This window comes from Nestor notabilis, unplaced genomic scaffold (assembly GCF_000696875.1).
Source record: "Nestor notabilis isolate BGI_N333 unplaced genomic scaffold, ASM69687v1 scaffold19496, whole genome shotgun sequence".
Lineage (NCBI taxonomy): Eukaryota > Metazoa > Chordata > Aves > Psittaciformes > Psittacidae > Nestor > Nestor notabilis.
The window spans coordinates 9,877-24,668 of record NW_009933554.1 but is presented as its reverse complement, the minus strand read 5'-3'; the positions used below and the strand labels follow the sequence as shown (position 1 = coordinate 24,668).

General features: G+C 41.5%; 1 protein-coding gene across 1 annotated transcript in view; it reads right to left on the bottom strand.

The window, feature by feature from the left end:
* Nucleotides 1–221: 221 nt before the first annotated feature.
* Nucleotides 222–14,792, bottom strand: part of LOC104407609 (sodium-coupled monocarboxylate transporter 1-like) — a 24,372-nt gene continuing 9,801 nt past the window's right edge. The window contains 11 exon segments of the mRNA XM_010016934.1: nucleotides 222–353; nucleotides 1,937–1,977; nucleotides 1,980–2,012; nucleotides 3,303–3,406; nucleotides 4,608–4,801; nucleotides 5,883–5,969; nucleotides 6,242–6,309; nucleotides 7,616–7,728; nucleotides 9,026–9,114; nucleotides 10,616–10,745; nucleotides 14,636–14,776. Coding sequence (XP_010015236.1) covers nucleotides 222–353; nucleotides 1,937–1,977; nucleotides 1,980–2,012; nucleotides 3,303–3,406; nucleotides 4,608–4,801; nucleotides 5,883–5,969; nucleotides 6,242–6,309; nucleotides 7,616–7,728; nucleotides 9,026–9,114; nucleotides 10,616–10,745; nucleotides 14,636–14,776 — 1,132 coding nt within the window.

The window sequence follows — 14,792 nt, the reverse complement described above, 5'->3', positions numbered from 1 at the left end:
TGTCACCAAGATCCAGAGTGAGAAAAAGAGGGTGAGGAAGTGCAAGAAAGACCTGATTCCTTTCTTGGCTAATATCAAGGTCATGCAAGCGTGACAGTGCAACAAAGCTCAGCAGACAGCTGCCCATAACCCCTGCAGGGCTAGTAATTGACGCGGCAACAGGACTGTCAGTAGCGCCTTATATGAACAAAACTGTCCTCGTGGGCTGATGTGGGCTCATGTCATATGTGAAGGCCATTGACTTTGTTCTTATTGCTTGCAACATCCATTTCAATGTGGCTGAAAGCAGGGTTGTCAGTTCCTTCAGCTGCCACAGTAAATGGTTTCCAGTTCAATACTTCCACTTTCTCTGGCTAAAAAACAAAAAACAAAAGCCATGCTGTGAAGTGGAAGAAACAGTCTTCCTCTCTTTGACCTGCATGCAAGCAGAGTCAGGCCTGACATACAGGATGCCTTGCAGGGAAATATATGTTGATTGCTGACAGAGCATAAATATTCATTGAAGTAGCTGGTACTTTTCTAGGGGCATGGAAAGTTTCTTATTGCATAAGATACTAGTTATGTGAAATGTTCTTGTCACATAAAATGTTCTTGTCCTGAAAACTGTCTAAAGTATTTTTGGTTGTGCAAAGTTCTAATTGCTGTTTTCATGTCTAGAGACCTGTCGCCACCAGGTCCTTGAGCTACTGACTCAAGGTGCTTGCCCCATCAATCCCTGGTGCTTTCCCCATCTTTGACATAAAGAGCAGATTATCATGCGTCATTGCTTTGATGTTCCGTATCTATTAAACATAATGAGATGTCAAACTTTTTATGTGCAGGAAGTTGCTCAATTCTCCCTGATTTTTTTTCTTACCAACTTTCTGCATTATTTGTGATGCCAGCCACTATCTCCTAGGTATAGAACCATGCAGACACTTGTTTCTGAATCCAGGCATAAAATAGTGTGGCTGTGGACATTAGCTTCCATGTGGGTGGATTTTTTTTTTGTTTTAGTTTGGTTCATTGGTTGGCTGGTTTGGTGGTGGTGGTTTGGTTTTTGCTTGTTTGGGGGGGGTTGGGGTTTTGTTTCTTTGTTTTTCAAACAATTTCAGGGTTTAAATTCCCAGACAGTGAAAACAGATGTTGGCCCACTAAAGGCAGTGAGCAACAATAACTGGACAGCTGGTTGCTAGTCCTGACATGGGCAAACAGCATTACAATAACATTGTAAAAGTCTCTTTCTCTCCCTGTTGTTCATATCCAGAAGCTGAAATACATGAGATCATACTAAAAGGAGTTGTCATCATGGAGGAAAATCATTTTGCAAACTGAACCGTCTCAAAGACAAGATCATTGACTGTACCTGCAGCACTTGAAAAGCACTGAACAAAGCTGAGCTTCAGCATCCTGATGATACTAACTGAAAAGTGATCTATAATTTTTTTAAAACAAACATATTTATTTGCCCTATATTTTCTCTTTGAAGGGTTGTTATTACTTAATAATGTCTCTCCTTTTTCTTGTATCTTAGGGAGGGTGCTAGGAAACAGATATGCTAACTAGAAATGTTTTCTCTCAAACAGTAGCTAAAGTTGCAAAAAAATACCAACTGTAGAAGACACGTTTACAAACAAAGGAAGCTTTGCTGAGCCTAAAGTGTGCCTTGGGGCAGTTTCCAAGAGACTAGCTAGTGAGGGAGTATTTTGGCAGAAACCTGGAGAACAACTGTCCCTTGTCTCAGCTTCTCCTCTATTGTTCACTGAAGTCAAGCTGTGGCCAAACATAGCTTTGCTGCCTATGCCAGCTGCTTTACTCCTACCCACCTTGTGCTCTGCTACTGCTTTAAAGCAGTCGTATCAGGCAGCATCATGTGCTATTCATCCTGGTGGGAAAAAATAAGCCAGGAGCCCTTTGTTCCCAGGAGGAAAGATTGATTTAAATCAGAGATTCATACCGTCTCAGATTTAGACTGTGAGAAGTTGGACAGGAAATCTTTAGGAATTTACGATCTGTGTTCTGCTTAAGTCCTCCTACAAAATAGGCAGATTTCAATCAGCCAGGGTTCCACATGCAAATCATATGTCAGAGCCCAGTCATGGGCACCAGGCCAGGTGAGCAGGACAGAGTCATGCAGCAAAAGCCATCAAGCAGTCACAGGCCTTAGGGATTGTTTCTTTACAATGATGTATATACTGCACCTCTCAAAATATAAAAATAATCCTTCAAGGTCTATTTGAAATGTATTAGCCATTTCCCAGAGTTTCCTCAAGCTTCCTCAGATTTCTTATTGTGTAAAAAAGACTGAGACAATTGAAGAGGATGAATCTCATACAATGATATCTGGGACCACCCTGCCCAGTAGATATGGACCAAGTGCTGACAGGGAGCTTGAGCCCCAGTCCTCAGCTCCCTGTCAGCAAGACTCCTATCTCCAAAGTCACCAGCAATTTTTATAGTAAGTTATTTAAGGGCAGCCCCAAGCTAGAGGGGATGAGGGTTAGAGGGATATTTGGTCATTTTTAAGGTATGGAAGATTAACTTACTCTTGTGGGGGAATATGTGTGGGAAAGAAAGGAGATGCAGGTGCTGGGAATTAGCTCTGATGATTGCCACATGGGGATTAAATGGGATCTTGTGCCCCAGAAAGTGGTGTGTGCTTGCGTGTGTGCGCGTGCATGCGTGTGTGTGTGCGCGTGTGTGTGTGAGTGAGTGAGAGAGAGAGAGAGGTTGAGATTGAGATTTTGTTGGATTTTTTGTTTATTGGGCTGGTGATTTCTTATCTGGCTGCTTTTTGCCCCTTGCACAAATAGTACAGGGAAACTGAGAAAGAAGCTAATATAGCCATGCACAGGGTCTGCAGCTCTTAAGTATGTGAATGGGCTGAAAAGCATGCACTGTACAGGTGCAGACAAAAACCCTTGAGTGCTCTGAACTCACTTGAAGTAAAACTGCTTTTGTCTAGAAGCATAGGTGTACCTCCTTGCTTGGGGTTCTTGCCATGTTCAGGGACAACCCTTAAACCTCCAGCCCCTACTGACATCTAATAAAATGGGAAAGACATATTTATTTCTTTATTTCCCTCCGGTTAAAAAACTGCTGAAACTTCTTTCTCCCTAGAAATTTGAAGTAATTTTTGCTATAAGCAGAGACCAAGAGGGGGATGCAGAAGGGCTGGGGTAGGAAATGAGATTTAGGGTAGTAACCTTTACAAAGTGTTTGCAACAGGGTCACCAGCACTTCCTGTGGGTATGACAGCTCTCTGCTCATCTTAGTTTGTAAGCAGTACAAGATACATTCAATCATAGCTCTGGAACTAATACCTGTTAGAAGGCTGATAATTATTCCCACAGCTACTGTGATAAGCGTCCCAACTGTGCTGAAATAGAGGTAAGACAAGGAATACCAATTGTCTGCCAGGGCAGGCCTAAAAAAGAGCAGAAAAAGGATAAATCTGCTTTCCTATTCCAAGCAACCTGAAGGTGTTGTCTGTTTCCAGACAGCATATAAATACAGAATTATTTCTGAATCAAGTGACCTGGTAGTCTTGAAGTACCTCCATACAATAAAATATGCACTGAAAGTTTGTTATGAAATTTGCAGGACAAGTTCCTTGGTATGGGAGGAAACAGGTCAGTACAGTGAGGCAGTGTGTGGGACAGAGCAGGTAAAAGAGGAGAGCCTGTCTCTACTAGCAATCTAGTGCAGGGCTGAGCACTCCAGCTATCCAGAGGAAGGGATAACTTCTTTAGAAGGGGAGACGTTATTTAAAGGAGGGGAAATAAAAAAATAAAAAATAAAAAATAGTAGGAAATCAGCCACTGTGCAGCTATAAACAGCCAGAAAAAATAGGGCAACTGTCACACCTCAGGTTACACCTTATTTTGTTCTCCATGAAAATGTGTCCTCTTGCAACGGTTGCTTCCCAGCCGTAAGCAATGCTGGAGGTCTCATGTGAGAGGTGTAGTCCATGACACTGGATATTGGTGATCCATGTGTGCACCAGGGTATCTGTTGATTGTGCAGTGCTCTAAGGTGTAAGGATTGGTAATCCCTAGAAATGTGTTTGTTCATCTTCTTTCTGTTCCTGCTGTTCCCTATATTGTCGTTCGTAACTGTTACACTTACATGTGATTGTCCAAAGTAAGACATATGGTAATTGCAGAGGGGAGAAAATCCCTTACATTTTGCCCATCATACAGATTATGTTCTCTTCTGAATTTCCTGAATAGACCTATTTCTGCACAGACAAGCTGTTGTAGGTGGAGCTGTTCAACTGGCAAATTGCCCTTTAACTGCCTACTACTTTAATTCATAAGACAGACTGTGGAAGTTATCCAATAACTATAAATGTTATGCTTTAACACTATGCTTCCCAGTAAGGCATATCCAAGCCTGTAGACTCAAATATTGAACTGAAGCTTTTCAGATCAATAGGATGATTCACTTTGACTTCTGTTCTGGGGTAACCCATAAAAATTCTGACAGGGAAAGATATGCTTCATCTTAAGCAGCCTCACAGGTAAACCAGGGAGGGATAGTTATAGTAACCCAGATGCTAGGCAGATGTTTGCATTACTTTAAAACAAATACATGCTTTGTTGATTCCACATGATGAACTTGTATACCTCTCTGCACTTGGTGTGCTGAAAACTGTTGTTAATGGGTTTTCTGTTGCCGTCAAATTTCCTGAGGATATATTACAGCCTATAGTTGAGAGAGATAGTGGCTTGGTCCTCTCTGGGAGTGGAGGATAAATCTGAGATCCAATTCCAACCCAAAGCGAAATAACAAAGCCACTGACAAGACCCACAAATGCACCCTGCAAAACAGGAAATAAAACTTTACATGAAAAGCAAAAGGATATTTGAAAAAGCCAACACCTAGATGAGTAAGAAACAGTAAGATAATCTAAACAGTAAGAAAAAAGATAACCTAAACAGTAGGCTCCCTAGCAAAAATGAAATATACAGCTGGGGAGAGCAGGGGAGTTTACTTTATTCACCTTTTGGGAAATACAGTGTTTACTCACAGTTCCTGAGCATACCTCTCTTTATTTTTCCACTATGCCTTTTCAATCAAAGGATAGCTCTGGGCTGCATGGTATATGGGAAAATACTGCTTCATTTGAGGCCCTCCTTGAACAAATACAGAAGCATTTTTCCTTCTTCTCATGTGGTCTGTTTTTGGAAAAGTTTCTTCTACTTCAGGGTGGGGGAATGGGGCTGAGAGCTAGTGGGGTTTTTGGGACTTGGGGTTGGTGTTTTTTTGTGTGGGTTTGGTGTTTTGTTTTGTTTTGTTTTTTGTTTTGGAGTGTTTTTTAGTATATACAAAAAATGTCAACTGTAGAAACATAAAGGTTAATGATTAGTGAACCTTAGTAAACAGCAATCCTGACAGACTAACCCATGGGCCATGTTCCCAAAGTTTGTAAAATCCATTTTTTGATGGAATAGGTTTTTTCTTTGGAAATTATAATGTCATGATGCTGAAGCACACTGAGAACACCCCAACTCAGTCTGCAAATGCTTGGGCCCCATTTTCCCAGCCTGACCTCCTTTTGCTCAGACAGGGTAGCATCCTCAAAGTCTACTTTGTTCAGCTACATCTTAAGACACATTGTTCTGTGCTTCTAAAACTGTCTTTTCCAGAAATCCTTGCCATAGATTTATTTTTACTCAGAATTTTTCCCCCCTCTAGTCAGGTAAAATTTCTTAATGGGATGGAAATTCAAGTTCCTATACACCCGTGTCCTTGAGATAAGGAGGAAATGTCTTAGATACTTTATATGAGGATATCTCCTTTGCTGCCCAACATAAAATTATTGGGGTGGGGGAAGGCAGAAGGAGATACCCCAAATTATCAACATCTTTAGATGAACAGGGCTTTAAATTTCTACTTACAATTCCATTTGCAAAGGAGCAGAGGATTCCCAAGGCAAACAGTCCTAAAAGGGGGCCACCAACCATGCCAAAAATGCTGAGTGCTGCCTGAGGAAGGAAGAGTCTGCTATCAGGTGCTGTGTAAGAAAGTTAAAACCCCCAACACAGCAAGAAGGAAAGTATGATTTTAACTGGTGTGTACTCCGGTGGCAGGATTTGGTGTAGTTACATGGGTGCTTAAAGCAGAGGCTGAGCCATGGGCTGAGGTCAGTATCCAACAGAGAATAAAAACTACTCTTATAATGGTATCCAGAAATTATTTGCTTACATAATTCATTCTGGGTGATTTAACATGTGCATGAAAAAAGCCTGGCACCTACCTGCAACAAGGCTCCCAGGAGAGATGCCAGTGCAGCCATAGCAATGCAGACTCCACCGTAAAATAGGCCTGTGTGGAAAAGGCAGTATGATGTATAAATCTGCCAGATTTTGAAAATCACTGATGGAAATGCTTCCATCTAACCTAGCATGGCCCTGACATCTCCAAAACAAACCTGCTAGCATCTGGGGTTTTATTAAGAGAGCCTGAACTGGACAAAAGATCAGGTTTCTTTTTACACTGAGTTCATGCAAACTTGACAAAATCCTCATCCTGTATATTACTAAAGAGTGGTTACAAAATGGCAGCCATGCAGATTAGCCATAGTGGCAATGCCACATGTACTGTTCGTATTTCTCAGATAATCTCTGGTGTCATAGTTCTTATTTTGAGGGAATGTTTTCTGTTTCTCAGCCTAAAGTCCTTGGAGCAAGAAAGTAAATGCTCACAGGTTACTGGGAACTGGCACTGTGACAAAGAACATCCCAGGTCACCAGGATGTAGCATCTGCTTCCAGGAACCATAACGCTGGCTTTTTTGTTTTTTCCACCTCCACTCCTTTGGAGTTTTACTGCACAAGCAGTAGGTTAATCTCTCTGTTTAATGTAATATGTCACGCAACTCATGATAAGATCAACAAGTTTGGTGTAAACATTGTTTGGAATAATGCCTAAGAAACTGCTCTCAGGTAAAAATATCATACTTGTGACCTGCTGTCAGTCTGCTGTGCTTGCTGGTATGTGCTACAACACTATGTTGGGACTGTGATGTTTCCACACTTACTGCAGATACTGTCTTGGGCTACACCTGCAGCTGGTCACAGGGCAGTACAAATAGCAGAGACAGCTATTGCACTTCAGAGATTTAAAGCATCTGCTCAGCCTAGTTCTGACCCTCTTCTTTGAGCTACATGAAACAGAGGAGCTAAACAGACTGAGAGTATATCAGAGAAGATGTGAAGTTTCTTGTTCTCTGGAATATTATTGGGACACAATGCTATTGCTCATGTATCACTCAGTTCAAAAGGTTTGTTACAAATTTTTTTTCCCATGCTTCTAATTTTTGTCAGATGGATGAAAAATAACATGTTTTGGCTTTGTAGTTTTGCAAATCAATATTGAATTCAGATGCAATGCATCTTTCCCACTTAAAGATCAGAAACATTGGTTTCTTTTCTTCCTTATGCTCACTTCAAATAGTTTGTCCCCCACTCTGTGTAAAACCTATGCAGCTGATCTCGTATCCCCAAAATATTGCAGCAGTGCAGTCCTATTGGTGTGAATGCACTTATTCTTGACTTACACTGCTGTTGGCAAGATCTGAATCAAGCCCTCGCTTTGTAAAGCAAAAGTGGAAAGATATTTTCCAGACATACTCATCCCCATGGAAATCCATGACAGCTTCTTTTCAGAGAGGGATCTGAAGTATGGCCTAATGAGGTCTTCGACAGTCACGGCAGCCAAAGCGTTGATGCTGGAGGACACTGTACTACAGAAGGCAAGATTTATACAGACTTTTATCTTGGAAACTGAAATCCTAGATAACAGATGCGTTACTGGCAGAGAGAAACTGCCACTGTCTAGAACAGTGTCAGAAAACTGATGTAACAGCTGTACTGGTTGAAATAAGTTATTCTTCCAGGTGATGCAGTTAATAGCTTACAAAAACTGTTTAAAATAGTGAAGACAAAGCAAATATTGATGAAAAGGTTGACCTGGAGAGGTCAATGAAAATATCTATTACATGTGGCACAAACCAGTAAATATTACTGGTTTATGTGATACCTTAATAAATCATTTACACTGTATGTATCTGGGTGGGTAAAGTTCCTACATGCAGGTCACTGATTACTTTGAATGCACCCTCAGAGGAGGATTCAGATAATCTAATTACAGTAACATAAAAATTAGGCAACTAGTCCGAACCGAACTATTCCAGGCTCTCTGTGGGGTCAGAGAAACCAGCGCTCCAAAGGCAAAAAGCCACTCAAGTGATCTTGTTTCTGTGTGTACCTTACTCTGCCAAGCCACCAGCTTTTCTTCAGCATGTGGAAAACAAATATCCTGGCTGTTCCCTCTATTTGTGTAGCTACAACTACCCAGAACAAAACATTCTGGTGTCACATTCTTAAGTTTCCTTATTTTTATCTGCTTACTATTGTTCAGAGCTTTCCTCGAGAGAGAGGTCCTAAAAGATGCTCCTTGGGAAAGCTGAACAAAACACTCCCCACTATTGGATAGAAGGGAACTGATTTCTCTCCTTCAGTAAAAATTTACAGTGATTGGTATTTTCATGGAGTTCATCCAAGACAATTGGAAGTCCAGGAACAATTTTTTAAACAATTCTCTAAAGATCAGGGGTGAGGAAAGGGAGATGGCTTTAATGTTATGCAGGTTTGAAACTGGAAAATTAAAGGTGAGCAATACGAAATTCTCCCAACTGTAACTATTTTGTGTAACCACTCATTTATAATAAAGCAGAGGAGCTTTAAAAACACATAGAAGAGGATTTGTTAGTGTTGTACATTGTGTGTGGCTAGCTGTTTCCTTACATTTCTAGTAGGGAACACTGAACTGTCTTGAGTCCTAGGACTTCAGAGTGCCACTGTTGGAAACTATGTATATTTAAGCTTCATCATGAAAGATCTTACAGTACTTTTTTTTTAAAGAAAAAAACTTAGCTAGACAAAGAAATGAAATGCAAAAGTTTTAGTATAAAGGCAACTTTAGCTCTAACAAAAAAGAAAAGAAGAAAAAAGATAACAAGTTCCGAATTATTAAATTACCTTAATGTCCCACTGTAGGCACTAGCCACAAAAAGCCCTGGCACTCCTGGAAAATCGTGGAGAATATCCAGCACTAGGTATGGCATTAGCTGAAAAAATCAGAGCAATTTTCCCTAATATTTCTTTTTGTCACTGTACTGTTTTTGCATAGCATTCTCACTGGCATTCTGCCCAGCTGGTCAAATTTTTAATGTCCCACCTTGCACTATTTTTTGGATTTCTACAGAGAAAACAAATCCTGAAACATCCATTCAAGATACAGCAAAGTCGGTTTAGAGCACCTAGAAAAGATGAGCATACAGCTGTGCTGTCAGGCTGTTTCCAGTAAGGATGGTACAGGAAGCTAACACTAGGCAGTAGGTATTCTCTATCATACATCACTCTGTGGGGCTTGGGTTCCACAGCAGATGTTTATGTCTGCTGTTGACTTCACAAAAAGTTTTTACATACAGTCCAATAACCTCAGGATAAGCGAGAACAATTTCCTTATTGGAAACCACATATCATTTGTTGACCTTTGTGAGATCTGAGCACTGGAAAGACAGGAATCTTGAGATTTTCTTCCTGTGAATCATTTTTTTCACAGACAAGTTGGTCATTTTAGTTATCTTGCTTCCAGTTTCCACCAAAAGAATTCAACTGACAGGAACAACTTCATTTCATTTGGGTTTCAACCTCAGCTTTCTGCAACTCATGTTATTCTACCCTTCAAGAGCAGGTCCTGCCTCAGGATTGTGTTCTTCTGGCTTCACAGTCCATGTGGTGTTATCCAGAGCCTATGATTATTCCAGGACATAAAAATACCAAAAAATAGACGTGCATGATTTCCTTGAGCCCTGACTGGTCAGTCTGTAAGATCCCAGAGCTCTTGTTCCTCAGGTAAAGATGTTGCTCAGGGCCTATGTAGGGAGAGGTGACCATCAGTTACAAGGTGGTTTCTTCACAGCATGGTGCTGCATGGTTTGATTGCCCAGCTCTGCTCCAAAGGACAGAAGGGTGCACCATCACCAGCAAAGCACTACCTCCCGGTAGCCTTCTTTCAGGTGTACACTTTGGGTATGACTATGTTCTGAATCTAAAAGGGCTTTCACCTCTCTTGGCACAGAGCAGGTTAGGTGGGGTGATACAAAGCAGCTTGCTAGGGCCTGCAGTCACTCACACAGGCACTGCTGTTTCAGCCATGCCTGGCAGCAGCCTCTTCCCCTCACTTCTCTCTGAGGTGGTTTCATGCTGTGCTGGCACTCACAGGCCCATTTTGGGTGAAAATCCCAAGTACTTACAGAGGCGGGTGGAATGAGCACACTCCACATCGCTGCTCTCCCTGCTGCCCTCCTTACCTGGCACTGAGAGACCTGAGCTCCGGGACAGCTGGGCACACGGAACAGTGCTGAGGATAGGTCTGCTGCTTTCTCCAGGGTATTCCCTCCAGTCATGGTCTCAGCTTAGGCCCCAGTGTTACAGACTCAACTAATACAGGACTGGGGCACGTCGTTATTCCCACCCCCCTGACTCTTGAACCCCCATCTGGTTATTACGGCTGCAGAGGAAAGGATACCCCTCATTAACTTCCTCTGAAATACGGGGCCCTACCTGGTCAAGTGCTGACACCTGCTTTGATGTCCATGGGTCACAGTCCTTGTAAATGGAGTAGAGGGCCAGGCCACACAGCACTGCACAGACCAGTATCACCCAGAGGCCCACCAGATTGATGTAGAGGGACCTGTATCAAAACACATGGAAACACCATTTTAGAGCTCAATGTCCTTCAAGAACCTGACAAGGCCAAGCGAGCAAGAGCCCACACCAGCACAGAGGAGACTTCCTGGTCGTGGTGGCTGCCCACCAGAAAGGGAACCACCATACACCTTCCAGCATCTCGCCCAGTGTGAGATCACGTTTTTAAATATACAAATTATGCTTCAGATGGTGGTGGTACAGTCTGAGTGCCTGTCTCCTGACAAAGTCTGCTCTGGAGATGATGGGAGCCATATGGAAATCCCCACATTTCATCATGTGGGTGAGGTTTATGTTGCAGGCAACTGGCAATAAGACACTCTCCTGCCCTTGCCTCACACTTTGGTAAAGACAAATGCAGATAGATTTGTAAGGTGGGGTGCCCCAGATCAAAGTGCAAGGTAGCTTTTAGTCAGCACCAGCACTCCTCTCTCTCTCTGGAGCTGCAGCGCCACACTCACACAGCGCTGGAGTTGCCTGTCAAACAACTAATCCCCCATTTCCTTCTGAGACAGTGTCCATGGGAGGCAGCAACAAGGCACTGGGACCTGACTTCTGGTCTGAAGCACCTACAGCTGCCACTTCCAGAGACAAGGTCCAGTAACCCCAAAACCTTCCCACCTCCTGACATGAGCTTCAGCTTAATGCTGAGAGCAGAAATGGGTTTTCATCAGTCATTAATGCTACTTTTGCCACACACAACAGGCAACCTCTGTAGGCAGTGAAAAACAAAGTGTTCTCCTCACCCTGTGAGAGCTTTTCCCTTCCATCTAACTTTCTGATCTTCTCAAATGTTTCTCAGCTCTTGATGACTCCTGGGTCACAAAGTTCTTCTGACCTAGGATGGTCAGTTCAAGCAAACACACCCATGGGGAGGTTGGCCTTGAAAAACAGCGTTCCTTTCCAGCAGTTGCCTCCCAGTTATCTGTGTACCATCCATAGATAGTGATTTAACTGCCTGACAGATCATATACTCTGGACCTGTGCCAACTGCTAAGACCTCCACTGGGAGGACCTTTGGTTTCTAAGCAAATATATCCATGCTTTCAATGCTTCAGGAAGCCTTTTGGTGCTTTAAGTTGCCAAGAAGGTAGGGGGCATATGGGGTACCAGCCTTTGGACTTCTAGAGCAGGATGAATAAAGAAGTAAACCTAACCTCATAGATCTTGTTAGGAACTGAAAGGGATGTTTTCAGAAGGGCATAATGTAGACTAACTAGTTGAACTATCAGTTTTATACTACAGAATAATTATTCACAAGCACAATGTAAACTTAAAAAAGACCCATATAAAAAAATGCTGATTTACGCACAGTAGGGGAAACTCTGCATTTATGCTTTGTAGGGGTGGCCTAAACACAGAAGCAGCAGCACTTTAAATTTCTCTATAGACTAATCTGGTAAAAACAAAGTAGTCCTTATAGATGCTTACATATTGATTGGTTGTCTTGCACCCATTTAGCTGAAGCTGTTCCTTTATTAGCATAATCTACCTATAAGGCACTCAGAAGCCAATTTAGCACAAAATTTAACCGATGAGTTAAATCAATTCAACTCTTTTGAACAGATGTAATAGCAGTATTAGCCTAGAGCCTCTAGTAAAGATTAGAAAGTCAAGAGAAACACTCAGGAGCAAAAGAAATTGTTTGTCTGAATCTGCCAGTTCTTGTTTTTAAACTGCATCAGTGTTTGACAGTGAAAAGAAAGCTGTTTTTTTCCACTGATTTAAATCCCAGCTCATGGTACACCCTATGATTAAACACTGGAGTATAATACTTCTAGCACTATTGGGTGGAGGTGTTTCCATTAATACGGGGTGTGTAACATGGGGTGGAGTTTGGTTGAAGTAGGCACTGTGACTGCACAAGGCTTATTTTCAGTTGTTTGTTTCAGGCTGGCTGTAAGATTTGAGCACTGAAACATGGCAGAGATTGATTGACCTTGAAAGGAAAGTAGAAAAAAACAAGTTAGTAGTGTGTATTTTTCTGAAAGTTTAGATCTCCTCTTCTGAATGCCTGTTATTCATATATGAGCATTACGTTCAATTTGCCTAGTTACCGTTTGAGGATGACTGCGTGCACTCCTACCTCCTGGTGTGTTTCATGAACGGTGTGGAATCCTTTCCCAAAGCCTAAGAAAATTCCTACTCTTATGCCACTGCTAAATGTCTTCCCAAAAACTGCAAGTTGGAATCTATGAAAGAATTGTTTTCTCAGCTCTATCATTGTGCTGTTTCTTATGAAATCTTACAGTAAATGCCATGGGGGTACAAAACCCTATAAGTTTGACCTGATAACATTTTACACTTCTATACACAGGTTAAATGGCAATAAGAGGTGCAAACCACGAATGTGACTTGCAGATGTGTCTAATTATATTTGCAAATTAACTGAACAGTTACCACAGAATTTATAATTGCAACCGCAATTATAAACACCACTGTGTTTATAATTGTGACAAGTTGCAACCATTATACAAGATGATTTCTCCATGCGGGGGAAATAACCCGCATGAGGAAGACACCATGAAGTCCAGCCACCCACACCAGCAGGAAAGGACCCTACTGATTAAGGCTATGCCACCACTAAAAGTGTATGAGCTACAAATCCATCCAAACCACTCCAGAACCAGATAGCCTTCAGCCCTAGTCAAAGCTGCTACAACAGTTCAGAAAATCTGATTCCCCTTGGCCACTCTGTTTCTGTGACACCCTGGAGGTGTCCCTCCTTACAAAAGAGGGTAGGGAGAGCATAGGAAAGGAGCACAACCCATAAGGGAGCAGGTGCTCAGGAAGAACAGTTGCACTGGCGCGCAAATCTGACACAATGTACGTAGCATTACAGATATGGGATGCACCTCCTGCATCTGCAGTACCAGAAGCCTGGAACCCAGCTACATGCCAGGGATTGCAGAGAAGCCATGTGGTGTGCTGGAGAGGTGGCTGGTGATGAGCGTCAGCTTATTCCCATCTGCAGCCTAAGTGGCTGAAAAGTAGATTTTCTTTATTGACGTAACCAAAATATTTCAGTTCTAAACTGTGCATGATTTTGTAGGTATTATGCTAAGTTTATGAAGTGAAAGCCTTCATAAACTCCTTCTCCATATGTCACTGTATGACAGAACTTATAGGGACTATAGTCATGATGTGCATTTATATATTTCTCCTATAAATGGACTTTATGAGCTTGCTAATAATTCTTAAATCCTGAGTTGTGAACTACTGGAATAGTACTAAAGAAAAGGTAAGATTACAGACTTAGTAAATAGTATTCCACTTTAGAGTAAAAACTGATAACAAATGTTTAAAGTAAAACCCTTCTGCTTTTTCCATAGTGAATTCCTAAAAAAAAAAAAAAAGAAAATCATTATTATGAAAACAAGATATATGGCTCCTCAGCACAGCAACTTTATCACTGAACAGAACATTTCTTCATTTTCTCATGCCTATACTTATTGGTATGGAAAAATCTTTTAGTCTTTACTTATGCAAAATTTCCACATAATGATTTAGGTTTAGGAGAGTAGCAATTCAAGATGCTGTCCTGATGTGGCTTCAGTAGATGTACTGTATTACTTGATCTTTAGGTTGCATGTAAACTTAATGCAGTTATTTATATGCAAGAATACTGCCACAGTGAAACATTCTGGCACAAAGTTCAATGTTAGAGCAATTATATGTAATTTAAACATCAGTATTTATTTCACCGATTTGTCTTCTACCTGAAGGCAAATGAAAACGAAAAAGAGAAAGCAAACATTTTTACCCTTTGCAAATGTGCTTTATATAGACAAAAAATTCCTTTAAAAAAAAAATCTCCATGACAAAGAACAGTGACTGCTAAATTCAGACATTAAGAGTTACTGTAGGAAGACTTACATTTTTGCATGGAACCTGCTCTTGCATGCAATGTATCTCTGTACTTGAGACTGGTTGACCCCATATATGCCAGTCCATGTGAAAGTCCCACCTATAATAATAGTCCAGAACGTGTGCCTTTGCAAAGGATTGGGATCAAAGCTACAAAGAAGGGAAA